The sequence below is a fragment of the Apodemus sylvaticus genome, chromosome 7 (genome assembly GCF_947179515.1).
Source record: "Apodemus sylvaticus chromosome 7, mApoSyl1.1, whole genome shotgun sequence".
Classification (NCBI taxonomy): Eukaryota; Metazoa; Chordata; class Mammalia; order Rodentia; family Muridae; genus Apodemus; species Apodemus sylvaticus.
Genome location: NC_067478.1, coordinates 109050179 through 109063942, shown reverse-complemented (window position 1 = coordinate 109063942; position 13764 = coordinate 109050179). Strand labels below are relative to the sequence as shown.

Genomic DNA, 13764 nt, shown 5'->3' with positions numbered 1-13764 from the left:
GTAGTTCCTGAAATATCTCCAGGGACCTTACATCATCAGATGATAAATAGCCTAACTCTAGAATCTAGAGACAGGGTAATTATTGATGATACTTACTGGGGTATATCGTTTGAAGCTCACAGTCACAAATACACACACACACACAAACACACACACACATATATATACAGAAGTATACATATATACATATATACATATGTATTCATATATACATATATGTGTGTCTATATATATGTAGGTATGTGTATATGTCTAGGTATATATGTGGTATATACTACATATATACCTAGACATATACACATACACATACATATACATGTATATGTATATATACATATACAGATACAGATACGTATATGTATGTATATATATACTTGGTAAATGCCCATACTAGTATCATTGTAAGCAAACTATATGAAATTACCTAAGTCATAACTCACACTTTGAAAAATTCTTTTCAAAGGGCTCCAAGATACATAATTCCTTATGGCCATGATCATAGTTCACAAACAAGAATTATTTCTGAGAGATTGTGGAGGTCTCTGACAGCCTGGCTTGTTCAAAACACATTGGACATAGAGGTGACTACAGAAAACCTTGGCAGAAAGACAGCCAACACTGCTGTCCCAGCACTGTAAGGACTCATTAGTCTCTATAGCTACTTCCATAAGCTGAGCTGTGGCCCTATCTGACTTTACAAGGCATATCACTTGCCCACGGTCTCCTTCTACCTTTCATGAACTACAGTACGTCTAAGTTGTCACTATCCTTCCTGACAGTATAATATACACAGACTTTATTCATTAAGGACATAAACACTTTGTCACCTCCTTGGTCCTCTAATGTATCAGTATCAGTTAGCCCTACAAATGTACCTTCTGAGCCAAATCAACAAATCCATCATTCTCCAACTTGATCCACAATGTTTATAAGAGAAGTTCTTCATGATTAAATCCATTGTTCACTCCCCACTACCAGACTACCACCTGCTGGATAGGAAATGTCAGTATGATGTATGGAAGAAGTCCTTGCTATTAGCTTCTGGCAAGGAGTTATTTATCTAGCTAGATAAACAACTCAAAACAGCAATTATCTAACAAAATGGAATTTCCCCATTAGAGTCAAAACAGTCCATTTCAAGATAATGATGTGACCTCCCTAGGCTTTCTCGATGCCACTCATATGAAAACTGCATTTGAAGTAGCACATCATCCAGACTTATAACATCTCTAGTGAGCAGAGGACAAATGACAAGGTCTATGCCTTAACAGTCAGCAAGAATGTGATTCTCTAAAAGGGAAATGACAAGTACATTAGAAGTAAGTCATCAATTACCTGTACCTTCTAAATTAGCATAGATCAGCAGTGTGCCTCTCCCACACAGTTCTTCCTCTCTACCCCCCTTCCCACTTGGCTACCACAGTGCCTCCCTCATTCACTTTCACTATTTCATTTCACTATGGTACCAAGGCCCAGATCTATCCAGACGTTCAGGCCTCCATCTGTAAACCCAGGATGGAAGAATGAAACATGACCTAATGCCTTCTAGGGCTCATGGAAGTTCTGGATTTATCCTGGACTTCTGGGGATGATAGTCTTGTGAAATATCCTAAGGACCTTTTTCCATCTCTGTAACATAGCATGAAGGTTGAGGTTTTAATGTGGCAACCTAAGAGACCCTCACTTATGTTTTGATCAGAAGGAATTAGCAAGACAGTTTGACTTAATTCATTTCCCACTGTGGTCCATTCCCACAGCTATATGTTTATTTTTACATACATGTGCATGTATGTGTGCATGTATGTATGTGTATGCACATGTGTGTGAGTTTGAATATATGTGTGTGTGCATCTGCATGTACATGTGTGTTCTATGCCACAGGATCACATCATTCTCACCTTACAGTTTTAAAACATTTTTTATTAATTGAGAATTTTATACAATGTACTTTGAACATATTCACTCCCCTTTCTCAACCCTACCCATAACCATCTTCTCTACCCTCCACACCCTTCCAATGTAACTTTGGGTTTTCTTCTCATCCCTGTTGAGTCTAGTTTGTGTTGTCCGAGTAGACTTTAGGAATGAAGTCTGCCCTGGAATGTGAATAGCCTACAGAAGTAATATCCCTAAAGAAAACTGACCCTCCCTTTCCTGACAGCTATCAAATGCTGGTAGCTCATCAAATAGTGGTGGGACTTCATGCCCACATCCCCTTTGCAAGTTGGAATTTTGTCTAGTTGAATTTGCGTAGGCTATTTTGTATACTGGCACAACTGCTAAAGTTCATGTGTGTAACTGCCCTACTGTGTCTAGGAACATACTGTCCCCTTGATGTTACCTACAATCTTTGGCTCTTACAATCTTTCTGTCCCCATTTCTGAGAAGATCTTTGAGCTTTGGAAAGATAGGGTAAATTATAGAGGTCTCATTTAGGACTGAGAATTCCACAACCTCTTATTCCCTGCATGGCTGAAAGTCTGAGAGATGCTCTACTCTATGATTCTAGCACATTGGAAGTCATCTTAATACTGTATTCATATTGGGTTCTCCATTAAGACCTTTGGTTTATCTCTTGTTACCTTATTGACAGTGACAGGTATGGGTTTTATCTCATGGAACAGGCCTTATGTTTCAATAAAAAATGTGATTGGCTACTCCCATAGTGTTCATATTTCTCTTCAACAAAGGGGCTATCTTGAACGACCAACCAATAGTTTGCAGTGTTTAGAACTTTATGAGAATGATGATGTTTCTCCTTCCATAGTGTGCACTGAGCTTTCCAGAACCATGGAAAATATTCAGTAGGATTGAGATTCCAAATAAGTACCAACTTGGTTTCCCCACATTCTGTGACTCAAGTGTGTGGTGTCTTCAGCCATAAAGTAAGCCTATACCAAATGTTTATCTCCAGGATGAGCAAGAAATTTTGTCTCAGAAGAATAAGGTGCTCCTGTTATTCACTAACCAGTAAAGTCCTGTGATCTCTCTACTGCCCCGCAGCTAAGATTATAAAAATGTATCACTGTATCTAGCTTTTACCTGTGTTCTGGGAATCAGAATACAGGTCCTCATATTTTCACAAAAAGTACTTAATTTACTGAGCTGTCTGTCCATTCACTACTAAACTATTTTATTAGATTAATGTATATATGTATTCATTTATGTTTGCATGTATGTGTGCTTGCTTGCATGTATATGTATTTGACATGTATCTATGTATTTTATGTGTATGTTTGTATACAAAGATGTCACAGCACATGTGTGGAAATTACAAACAAAATTTTTGGAGTCGACTTCCCTCCACCATGTATGACACAGGAATCAAAGTCAATTTCCCAAATAGCTGAACCATATTTCTCATCCTATTAATCCATTTCTAAGTGAAATAGTTTATTCTATGGTGTGAAAGTATTACTTTTATTTAGACATTTCTCCTGCTTCTTAAAAAAAAAAGTTGTACTCTATGTTGACTAGGAAATAAAAAAAGTTAATACATACACTAATTAACACTATGTTTTTTTCCATGTGTGTGTTTATACAGCATTTTCAAAGCATTGACAGGATATAGACTATAATTAAAATTATATTTGACTAGAACTATATTTGGCTATAAAAAATATATGAGTGAAACCTAAAAATTTAGAAAAGAAGTCAAGAAAAAGATACACAATTCATGAAAGAAAAAAAGAAACCTACTTTTTTTTGTAGATTTAAGTGTCTTGGCTTCCACCAGCTGGGTATTGAAGTAATGAGAACCAGGTCTGCAGTCCTAATAAATGCAACATGAGTTATCCCTTTGATAAAGTGGCTGCTGTAAAGCTGGGCGTTCCATATGAGTCTTTATAATGGACAGCTGCTACAATAGAATCAGGCATGACGAGTCACTGAAGACATTTCTTGCTTGGCCCACTTAAGAGAAGTATTTTAAAAAATTGTTCTGGGAATAAGGGCGTTGTGAACCAAAATAATTCTCTGTTTTCTTCTATTTGAAATTGCATTTCCCTAAGTCTGAAAGCAGTAGGGTATGCCTTTAGCCCCAGTATACTCTAGGTGGAGGCAGGCAGATCTCTAGCTGTCAAGACCAGCATGAGCTACATATTGAATTCCAGGCCAACCAGTGATATGCGGTGAGAAACTTTACCAAAAAGAAACAAAACAAAACAAAAAGCAAAACAAAACAAAGCAAAGCAAGCACGAAAAACAAATAAAAATCAAAAACACAATAATTATTATATATTATATATTATTATAATGAGAATGTAATGTAAAGCAGCAGTGCTTCAGATTGGCTACTCTAACTCTATGGAATTTTATCAAAATATATGGACTTTGGATCTGCCTAATCTCAATATGTAACTTTTTTAATCTATAAATTCTTTATGATAAAGATTTAATTGTTAGATAAATAAATAAATGAAATGAAAGACAATAACATAACATCCTAGTACAATTTAACATGATATAGAAATTGTTATGCTATATACATAAATTATGGTTTTCAAAACCTAAAACAAAACAAAATTGTGAAAATTCCAGGGCAACATATAAATCTGGAAAGAATTGACCCAGACACCAAAATACACATATCACAGATTCTTCTCCAAGTAGTGAAGCATGGCTTTTAATAAGATTTAATGATATCTGTGGATCTGAATGTGGGTGTTGGCTAGGAAACCATAAAGGCATCCTCATGAGAGGAAGGCTAGCTGTTTAGGGAGTAGACACATTAGAGGGCAGTAGAGCACATGGACATGCCTGTGGGAAGTAAGTGCCTAGGGACTGAGAGGCAGATGTGGGGTCAAGGAAGTGGAAGAGAAGGGAGAAGGGGACTCTACAAAAACATCTTTTTGAAAATGTCATAATGAACTTAATCCTTTGTGTGCTAATTAACAGTAAATAACATTTTAATGATGCTTACCTTGGAATAGGGAGTTGATTAAAATGGAAAGACAGCCAAAAAAAGAATATGGTCTGCATTGTTCTAGTTTCTTAAAAAAGAATTTATTCTTCTCTTATAACTTAGATTAATCCCTATATTAAGCAGAAAATAGTGTTACTGGTGAGCTCAGCAGGCACAAAGAGCACCAGCCATGGTTCTTCAATGAATGGATTATGAAGAGAGTATAAATAATTATGGTCCTGGTCTTAATGATGCTTCAACCCTTGAAAATTTTTGTTTTACAGTCATGGGGAAAATTATGCACTCAATATAAATTCTGCGCTTTTTTTGTATTTTTTTTATTCGATATAATTTATTTACATTTCAAATGATTTCCCCTTTTCTAGCCCCCCCCCACTCCCCGAAAGTCCCATAAGCCCCCTTCTCTTCCCCTGTCCTCCCACGCACCCCTTCCCACTTCCCCGTTCTGGTTTTGCCGAATACTGTTTCACTGAGTCTTTCCAGAACCAGGGGCCACTCCTCCTTTCTTCTTGTATCTCATTTGATGTGTGGATTATGTTTTGGGTATTCCAGTTTTCTAGGTTAATATCCACTTATTAGTGAGTGCATACCATGATTCACCTTTTGAGTCTGGGTTACCTCACTTAGTATGATATTCTCTAGCTCCATCCATTTGCCAAAGAATTTCATGAATTCATTGTTTCTAATGGCTGAATAGTACTCCATTGTGTAGATATACCACATTTTTTTGCATCCACTCTTCTGTTGAGGGATACCTGGGTTCTTTCCAGCATCTGGCAATTATAAATAGGGCTGCTATGAACATAGTAGAACATGTATCCTTATTACATGGTGGGGAATCCTCTGGGTATATGCCCAGGAGTGGTATAGCAGGATCTTCTGGAAGTGAGGTGCCCAGTTTTCGGAGGAACTGCCAGACTGATTTCCAGAGTGGTTGTACCAATTTGCAACCCCACCAGCAGTGGAGGAGTGTTCCTCTTTCTCCACACCCTCTCCAACACCTGCTGTCTCCTGAATTTTTAATCTTAGCCATTCTGACTGGTGTAAGATGAAATCTTAGGGTTGTTTTGATTTGCATTTCCCTAATGACTAATGAAGTTGAGCATTTTTTAAGATGCTTCTCCGCCATCCGAAGTTCTTCAGGTGAGAATTCTTTGTTTAACTCTGTACTCCATTTTTTAATAGGGTTGTTTGGTTTTCTGGAGTCTAACTTCTTGAGTTCGTTATATATATTGGATATTAGCCCTCTATCTGATGTAGGATTGGTGAAGATCTTTTCCCAATTTGTTGGTTGCCGATTTGTCCTCTTGATGGTGTCCTTTGCCTTACAGAAACTTTGTAATTTTATAAGGTCCCATTTGTCAATTCTTGCTCTTAGAGCATACGCTATTGGTGTTCTGTTCAGAAACTTTCTCCCTGTACCGATGTCCTCAAGGGTCTTCCCCAGTTTCTTTTCTATTAGCTTCAGAGTGTCTGGCTTTATGTGGAGGTCCTTGATCCATTTAGATTTGAGCTTAGTACAAGGAGACAAGGATGGATCAATTCGCATTCTTCTGCATGCTGACCTCCAGTTGAACCAGCACCATTTGTTGAAAAGACTATCTTTTTTCCATTGGATGTTTTCAGCCTCTTTGTCGAGGATCAAGTGGCCATAGGTGTGTGGGTTCATTTCTGGATCTTCAATCCTGTTCCATTGATCCTCCTGCCTGTCACTGTACCAATACCATGCAGTTTTTAACACTATTGCTCTGTAGTATTGCTTGAGGTCAGGGATACTGATTCCCCCAGATTTTCTTTTGTTGCTGAGAATAGTTTTAGCTATCCTGGGTTTTTTGTTGTTCCAGATGAATTTGATAATTGCTCTTTCTAACTCTGTGAAGAATTGAGTTGGGATTTTGATGGGTATTGCATTGAATCTGTATAGTGCTTTAGGCAAGATGGCCATTTTAACTATATTGATTCTACTGATCCATGAGCATGGGAGGTTTTCCCATTTTTTGAGGTCTTCTTCCATTTCCTTCTTCAGAGTCTTGAAGTTCTTGTCATACAGATCTTTCACATGTTTGGTAAGAGTCACCCCAAGATACTTTATACTGTTTGTGGCTATTGTGAAGGGGGTCATTTCCCTAATTTCTTTCTCAGCCTGCTTATCCTTTGAGTATAGGAAGGCCACTGATTTGCTTGAGTTGATTTTATAACCTGCCACTTTGCTGAAGTTGTTTATCAGCTGTAGGAGCTCTCTAGTGGAGTTCTTTGGGTCACTTAGGTAGACGATCATGTCGTCTGCAAATAATGATAGTTTGACTTCCTCCTTTCCAATTTGTATCCCTTTGACCTCCTTATGTTGTCGAATTGCCCGAGCTAGTACCTCAAGTACAATATTGAAAAGATAAGGAGAAAGGGGGCAGCCTTGTCTGGTCCCTGATTTCAGTGGGATTGCTTCAAGTTTCTCTCCATTTAGTTTGATGCTGGCTACAGGTTTGCTGTATATTGCTTTTACTATGTTTAGGTATGGGCCTTGAATTCCTGTTCTCTCCAAGATTTTAAGCATGAAAGGATGCTGAATTTTGTCAAATGCTTTTTCAGCATCCAATGAAATGACCATGTGGTTTTGTTCTTTGAGTTTGTTTATGTAGTGGGTTGTATTGATGGATTTCCGTATATTGAACCAACCCTGCATTCCCGGGATAAAGCCTACTTAATCATGGTGGATGATCGTTTTGATGTGTTCTTGGATTCGGTTGGCAAGAATTTTATTGAGTATTTTTGCATCGATGTTCATAAGGGAAACTGGTCTGAAGTTCTCTTTCTTCGTTGGATCTTTTTGTGGCTTTGGTATCAGCGTAATTGTGGCTTCGTAGAAGGAATTGGGTAGTGTTCCTTCTGTTTCTATTTTGTGGAATAGTTTGAAGAGTATTGGTGTTAACTCTTCTTTGAAGGTCTGGTAGAATTCTGCACTGAAGCCATCTGGTCCTGTGCTTTTTTTGGTTGGAAGACTTTCTATGACTCCTTCTATTTCTTTAGGTATTATGGGACTGTTTAGATGGTCCAAATTCTGCTTTTTTTGTCATGCTGGCATTTCAATACAAGATAGCTCCATCAATGCTAAGCAAGTGCCTGACCACTGATCTAACTCTCCATCTCCATATACAGTTCTTTGCATTTTGAGCTTGGATTTTTTTCCTGACCCAGCAGCATGCACTTTGATCTCCTTTTGCAATACTGGCAGGGAACAGGGAGCACGGTGCTCAGTGAGCCACACTGTCATGAGAAGAAGCAGTTATTTGCGACCACTTTCAACAAATCCCATATGCTATTTAATACTGTCTTATAAAATAGATTTTATATTAGATAACAGTGTCCAACTGTGACTTAATTTAAGTGTTCTGAACAGGTAAGGTTGGCTTAGCTAAAGTATGATGTTTGATATTGTAGGTAGATTAAATGCACGTATAAACTGATATTTTCATCGTTAGAGGGGGTGGTTTACACTCAATTCCATGGGAAGCCTACTCACTGCACGAGGGTTGGCCACAATATGTAGGCAAATATCCTCCACTTAAAACCAAATGACAATAGATGCTAATCACATCTATGAAATTACCTGACTTCAACATCTTAGACTAGTGCTTCCCCAAAGAGCAGCACTCCAAACCCTAGCTAAATAACACACAGAATTTAATCAACATTTGGAACTCTTCTGTTCTTGTACTAAAGCTGTGGTCTGGTCTGCTCTTAAGATGACCTCGCCTGGACTTCTTGGGATGATTTGGTTTTTGATTTCAGGTTTTTTCTGGATTCCTCTGAGCATGTGCTCTGTTCTTTCCTCACAAGCCTTATGCCATATCTCATCTAGAGTCTAGAGTGTCCCAGTACCTCTGTTCATTCTGTGCTGTGGGTGTCAAGCAGATAAAAAGTTCCTTTTGAAGTGATCATGAAAAACTTCTTGTGAGGGACTTGGCATTTTAAGTGAGTGGCATCCCAGCCCTTTATTAATTACACATTATTCAGTAGAACTTGAATATTACCATCTCATGAAATTTGTTAAAGGGAAAAGAGAGAGCTAACCCATAATCACACTACCTAAAATAGTCACTGTTAACATTTCAGTGAACATTATTTCTTTCTCTACATGTATAATTTTGCAAAGTTGTAATCATCACCAATATACAATTTGATCATATTTCCCACTTAAATATTATAATGCATGTATTTTTTAGTGTCTCTTCTAAGTCTTCACCACTTCATCTTTTATAACTGCACAATAGTTCACCAAACTGATGAGTTTGGCTTACTTACCTATCTTATTATCTCCAAGGACTTTTTTTTCCATATCTTTGTGATGGTAGTATTCTTTTATACACCCTGATCTGTCACACGGAGTTAAAATTACTTCCAGGCCAATGAAGAATGTTTGTTTGCATCAGTTTACACTACTGCTTAGGTAAAGGGGTCAAGCTTCCTTGGGAAGTTTGCTGGGCAGAAGTTACAAACCATGAACACATTCCAGTGCCAAGGGCAGGTGCCTGTACCATCTGTCCTAGGAATCACCCTGGTCTGTTACCTGCTCTGTTTCAAGCTACTCTGTGTCTTGCAGACAGAACAACTGATAACCCTGTGGGTCCTGTTTGTCTTCACTATTGTGGGAAACTCTGTTGTGCTGTTCTCCACATGGAGAAGAAAAAGAAAGTCCAGAATGACCTTCTTTGTGACTCAGCTGGCCATCACAGGTAAGTAACCACACAATACCAGCAGGAGAGAACAATGCTGAATGCAAATTCCTGTGGTGTTAACCAGTCTGGTAATAATTTTTATAGGGTGTTAAAAGCCATGTTTGAATATTTCCTCTGATAAGTTTGGCACATTTAGATGTCCATAAGATTCCATTGTGAAAATAACTTATGTTACCAACATGGAAATGCCAGTTTCTGTGTCCTCACAAAAGATCTGTAAGGCTTCATCCTTCCTATACAGAAAAGCCTCCCTGGCACCTTAAGGTCATTTTATCATCCTATTTAAAAGCATGAGGAATACATCCTAGAAAATCAACTACAATGATCTATATTTAATGATAAAATGTGACATCTATGGTCCTTTACAGATTAAAATCTATGGACATGACTTTCAAAATACAAATAAGTAGAACACTGCTGCTGGAGGTAGCATGAAAATAAGCTGACACTCAGGATCTGGAAGCTCTAATATCCATATGGTAATGTCATCTCCAGTTCAGAAGTGTGGGCACAACACATCTAGAAGGGAAGGGAGAAATATGCAGAGGAAGAACCTCCACTTTGAAAGAAAAATCCCTCAGGTAGAAGCCACAGTGATAGAGCATCTGCTCCAACAGGACAGGAAAGGACAATGACAGAGGGAACACTGCTCCGCAGGCCAGAGAGAGAGGACCAAATGAAGCTCAGGGGAAGGGAGTACAGGTCTAAGGGCCAGAGAGATGGGGCCAAGTGAGGTGGAAAATGTCCATGCAAAACCAGCCGTGGAGCTGAGGGATATGCTAGCAAGGTGAAATTAGTAGTTTAATTTGGATCAAATTATAGGAAAAATGGGAAAAAATGTTGTATTTGTTGACAGGAAAGATGGTAAATCTCTATCAGGGAATGCTCAACACATCTTCACATGCTCAACATGGGCTGCAGCAATGGCTGTGGACTCCTTAGGAATATGACTTTGAGCCACAATCCGAGAAATAAGATAGCTTCTTTTTTCTTAAAGAAAAATGATGTATATTGTGTTTCTTTAGTAACATTTCAATTAATTTTTTGAGAAATTCATATGACATATCAATCCCTTCCTCCAACTACTCCAACACATCCCTTCTGTCTGTCTGTCTGCCTGCCTGCCTGTCTGTCTGCCTGCCTGTCTACCTGCCTGCCAGCCTGCCTGCCTTCCTGTCTATCCATACATTTGCCTCTCCATTTACCCACCCACCCAGTCACCCACCAATCCATCCATCCATCTGTCAGTCCATCTATCTATCTATCTATCTATCTATCTATCTATCTATCTATCTATCTATCTATCATCTATCTATCTATCTATCATCTATCTATCATAATACATATATATGTAAAATATCCATCTCTAACATCTTTCTCTTTTCTTTTCTCCTTTTTTTCTTTCATTATCTCTTTCTATCTCTCTGTAAACCAATGATTCTAGTTTGTGTTAGTCAACAATTCTCAAGTGTGGCCACACCTAAGGGGTTTACATCACTGAAGAAAACTGAGACTATCTCTTCCTGCACTTATCAAATACTTCTCAGCTAAAAATAGGACTTGGTAGTCACATCCCCCTTCTATGCTGGGATTATTTTTCTGGTCTATGTTTATGAAGGTTTTATGCATTCTCTTACAATCACTGTAGGTTCACTGTGCAACTGACTTATTGTATCAGAAAATATTGCTTTCTTGAGGTCATCCACTACTTATGACTCCTAATTTTTTTCTGCTCCCTCCACTGAGAAGATGGCAGAGCCTTGATGTGGGTGTGATGTAGACATTCCTTGTATGGATGAGTGCTCTGGGGTTTCTTGTTCTTTTCAGGTTAACCAGTCGTGGGTCTCTGAGAAAATTGTAGTAGATAGGTAATTCCATTTAACTCATTTTTGTAGTATGTATTTCAAAAAAACCTATAACATTAGTTATTGCTCTGCTTACTTATTTCTCTGTTCTGCCCTCCCATCCCTCACCCCCATTTCATCTTCTTTCTTCCATCCTCTCTTGTATATATTGCACTGTATCCATCTTTCCTTGAAAGATTTCTTTCATCATAACCCCTTACTAGTCACCTGCCCTCTATGGCTTTTTCAGATAGTCCCTACAACCTAACACTCACCTAAGATCTAATAAACACATATAACATAAAACAGGCAGTGGGCAGCTTTCTAGATCACAGTTATCTAATTCTGGGTGACAGATTCCAGTTCTATCCATTTACTTGGAAATTTCACAATTTTGATTTTGTTAACCCCTAAGTAGTACACCATTGTGTTTGCAACCATACAACCACATTTGATTATGTATTCACCAGTTCACAGACATCTAGGCTGTTTCAATTTCCTTGTTCTTGTAATGAACATGAAAAATCAAGTATCTCAGCAGCGAGTCCTTGGGGTATAAGACCAAGGGTGATGGAGCTGGATCATGTGATGGATCTATTTCTAGTTTTCTGGGGAAACTTCAAACTGATTTGCACACTAGTTGCACTGCTTTTCACTCCCACCAGAAGTGAACAAGTGTGTCCTACTTTCTGCTCTCATTTGGTTTTTGTTTGTTTTGTTTTGTTCTGTATTTTATTTTGTACCTTGACCATTCTAGCTGGGATGAAATAAAATCTCAAAGTCATTTTAATTTGTATTTCTGTGATGGTCAAGTATTTAGAACTTAAAAAAGAACGCTGGCTACTTTTCTTTTGCTGTGGTGAAACACCATGACCACAGCAACAGAAATGGAAAGGTTTATTTGGCCTTGTGGCTCCAGAGGGTGAGGGCTCATGCTGGTTGAGTGGAAGCATGGTGGAAGAAGCAGCTGATAGTTCACATCTCAAAATGCAAACAGGAAGGAAAAAGCACATTTTAACTGGCATGAGTCTTTTCAATTTCAATACTCCCTACCCCTTATAAGTGACATACTTACTCCAGGAAGACTACACTTGCCCGTCTTCCCCAAACAACCACCAATGGGGAACTAAGTGTTCAAATGCCCAAGACTTGTGGGGACATGTCATTCAAGCTAGCACATTTGCTTTTCTTTTGAGAACTTTGCTTAGTACCATACCCCACTTTAGTTGGATTGTTTGTTTTCTTGAAGTTATTTTTTTTAATTATTTATATACTCTAGCTGCTAAACCTCTGTGAGATGTATAGCTAGTGAAGCTTCGTTCCAATTCGGTAGAATACCTCTTTCCTCAAGTGATAATGCCCTTTGCTAAGCAGATGCTTTTTTGTTTCATGGCCTTCATACCTGGAATTAATTGAACAGTGTGTCTTAGAAAATGCTTTTATATTGCTAGAAGTCTAAGATAAGGTCTTGGGGGTCCTAAGACAGGATATTTTATAAAAGTTATTAAAAAGACCCCATATACAGGAGTCATGACCTCAGAGCTTCTGGTAGCAAAGACGAGAAGACATGAGAGAAGATGGAGATCATTTATAAACAAAAGCAGAGACCACTGAAGAGCCCCACTCTTAAAATTTATATAGATATTTCAAGCCCCTACCCACATCCCTATGGATCCTCCTAAGATTTCTGTAGCTCCAAACCCTTGTTATTTTTGTCTCTAGCTCCTTATCTCCCCTGATCTCTAATGTCTCCCATGATCCCTCCTTTCCCTCATGATCTCTTCTGTCTCCCCTAATTTTTCTCCCATGATCCCTCTTGTCTCCCATAATCTCTCCTGTCTTCTCTGACCTCTTCTGTCTCCCCTAATCCGTCCTGTCTCCCATGAACCCTCATTCTCACTGAAATCTCATTTTCATCAGCTCATATGATTTTATTGTGTGCAAGCCTAACCAACAGCCATCTCTTTGTTTTCTTGAACATTACCTGTAGAAACATGAGTTTTTATGCTGAAAAGACTTTAGTGAACATTTTAAGAAACATAATGACATGATTAAAAAGCAAATATGTTAAAACTGCATATGTTATATTCTTACAAGTGTCAGCTGCCACCAGAATTTCTCAATTCTATGTTGTTCCAACCATGTCTTATTTGTACATTTTAAAAAATTCCTTTTATTTCTAAATGTCTATTATCTTACATCAAAAACTCTAACTTTTTAATTTGTATTTTATTCCTGTCTTTTTACTCCTACTAAAGAAGAC

At 38.1% G+C, this 13764-nt stretch overlaps 1 protein-coding gene across 2 annotated transcripts in view; it reads left to right on the top strand.

The window, feature by feature from the left end:
- Npsr1 (neuropeptide S receptor 1) overlaps nt 1-13764 on the top strand; it is a 224200-nt gene that overhangs the window by 28536 nt on the left and 181900 nt on the right. For both annotated transcript variants that reach the window (XM_052188798.1, XM_052188797.1), the window contains exon 2: nt 9522-9654. In XM_052188798.1, the coding sequence (XP_052044758.1) occupies nt 9522-9654 (133 nt within the window). The remainder of the gene's footprint in view (nt 1-9521; nt 9655-13764) is intronic.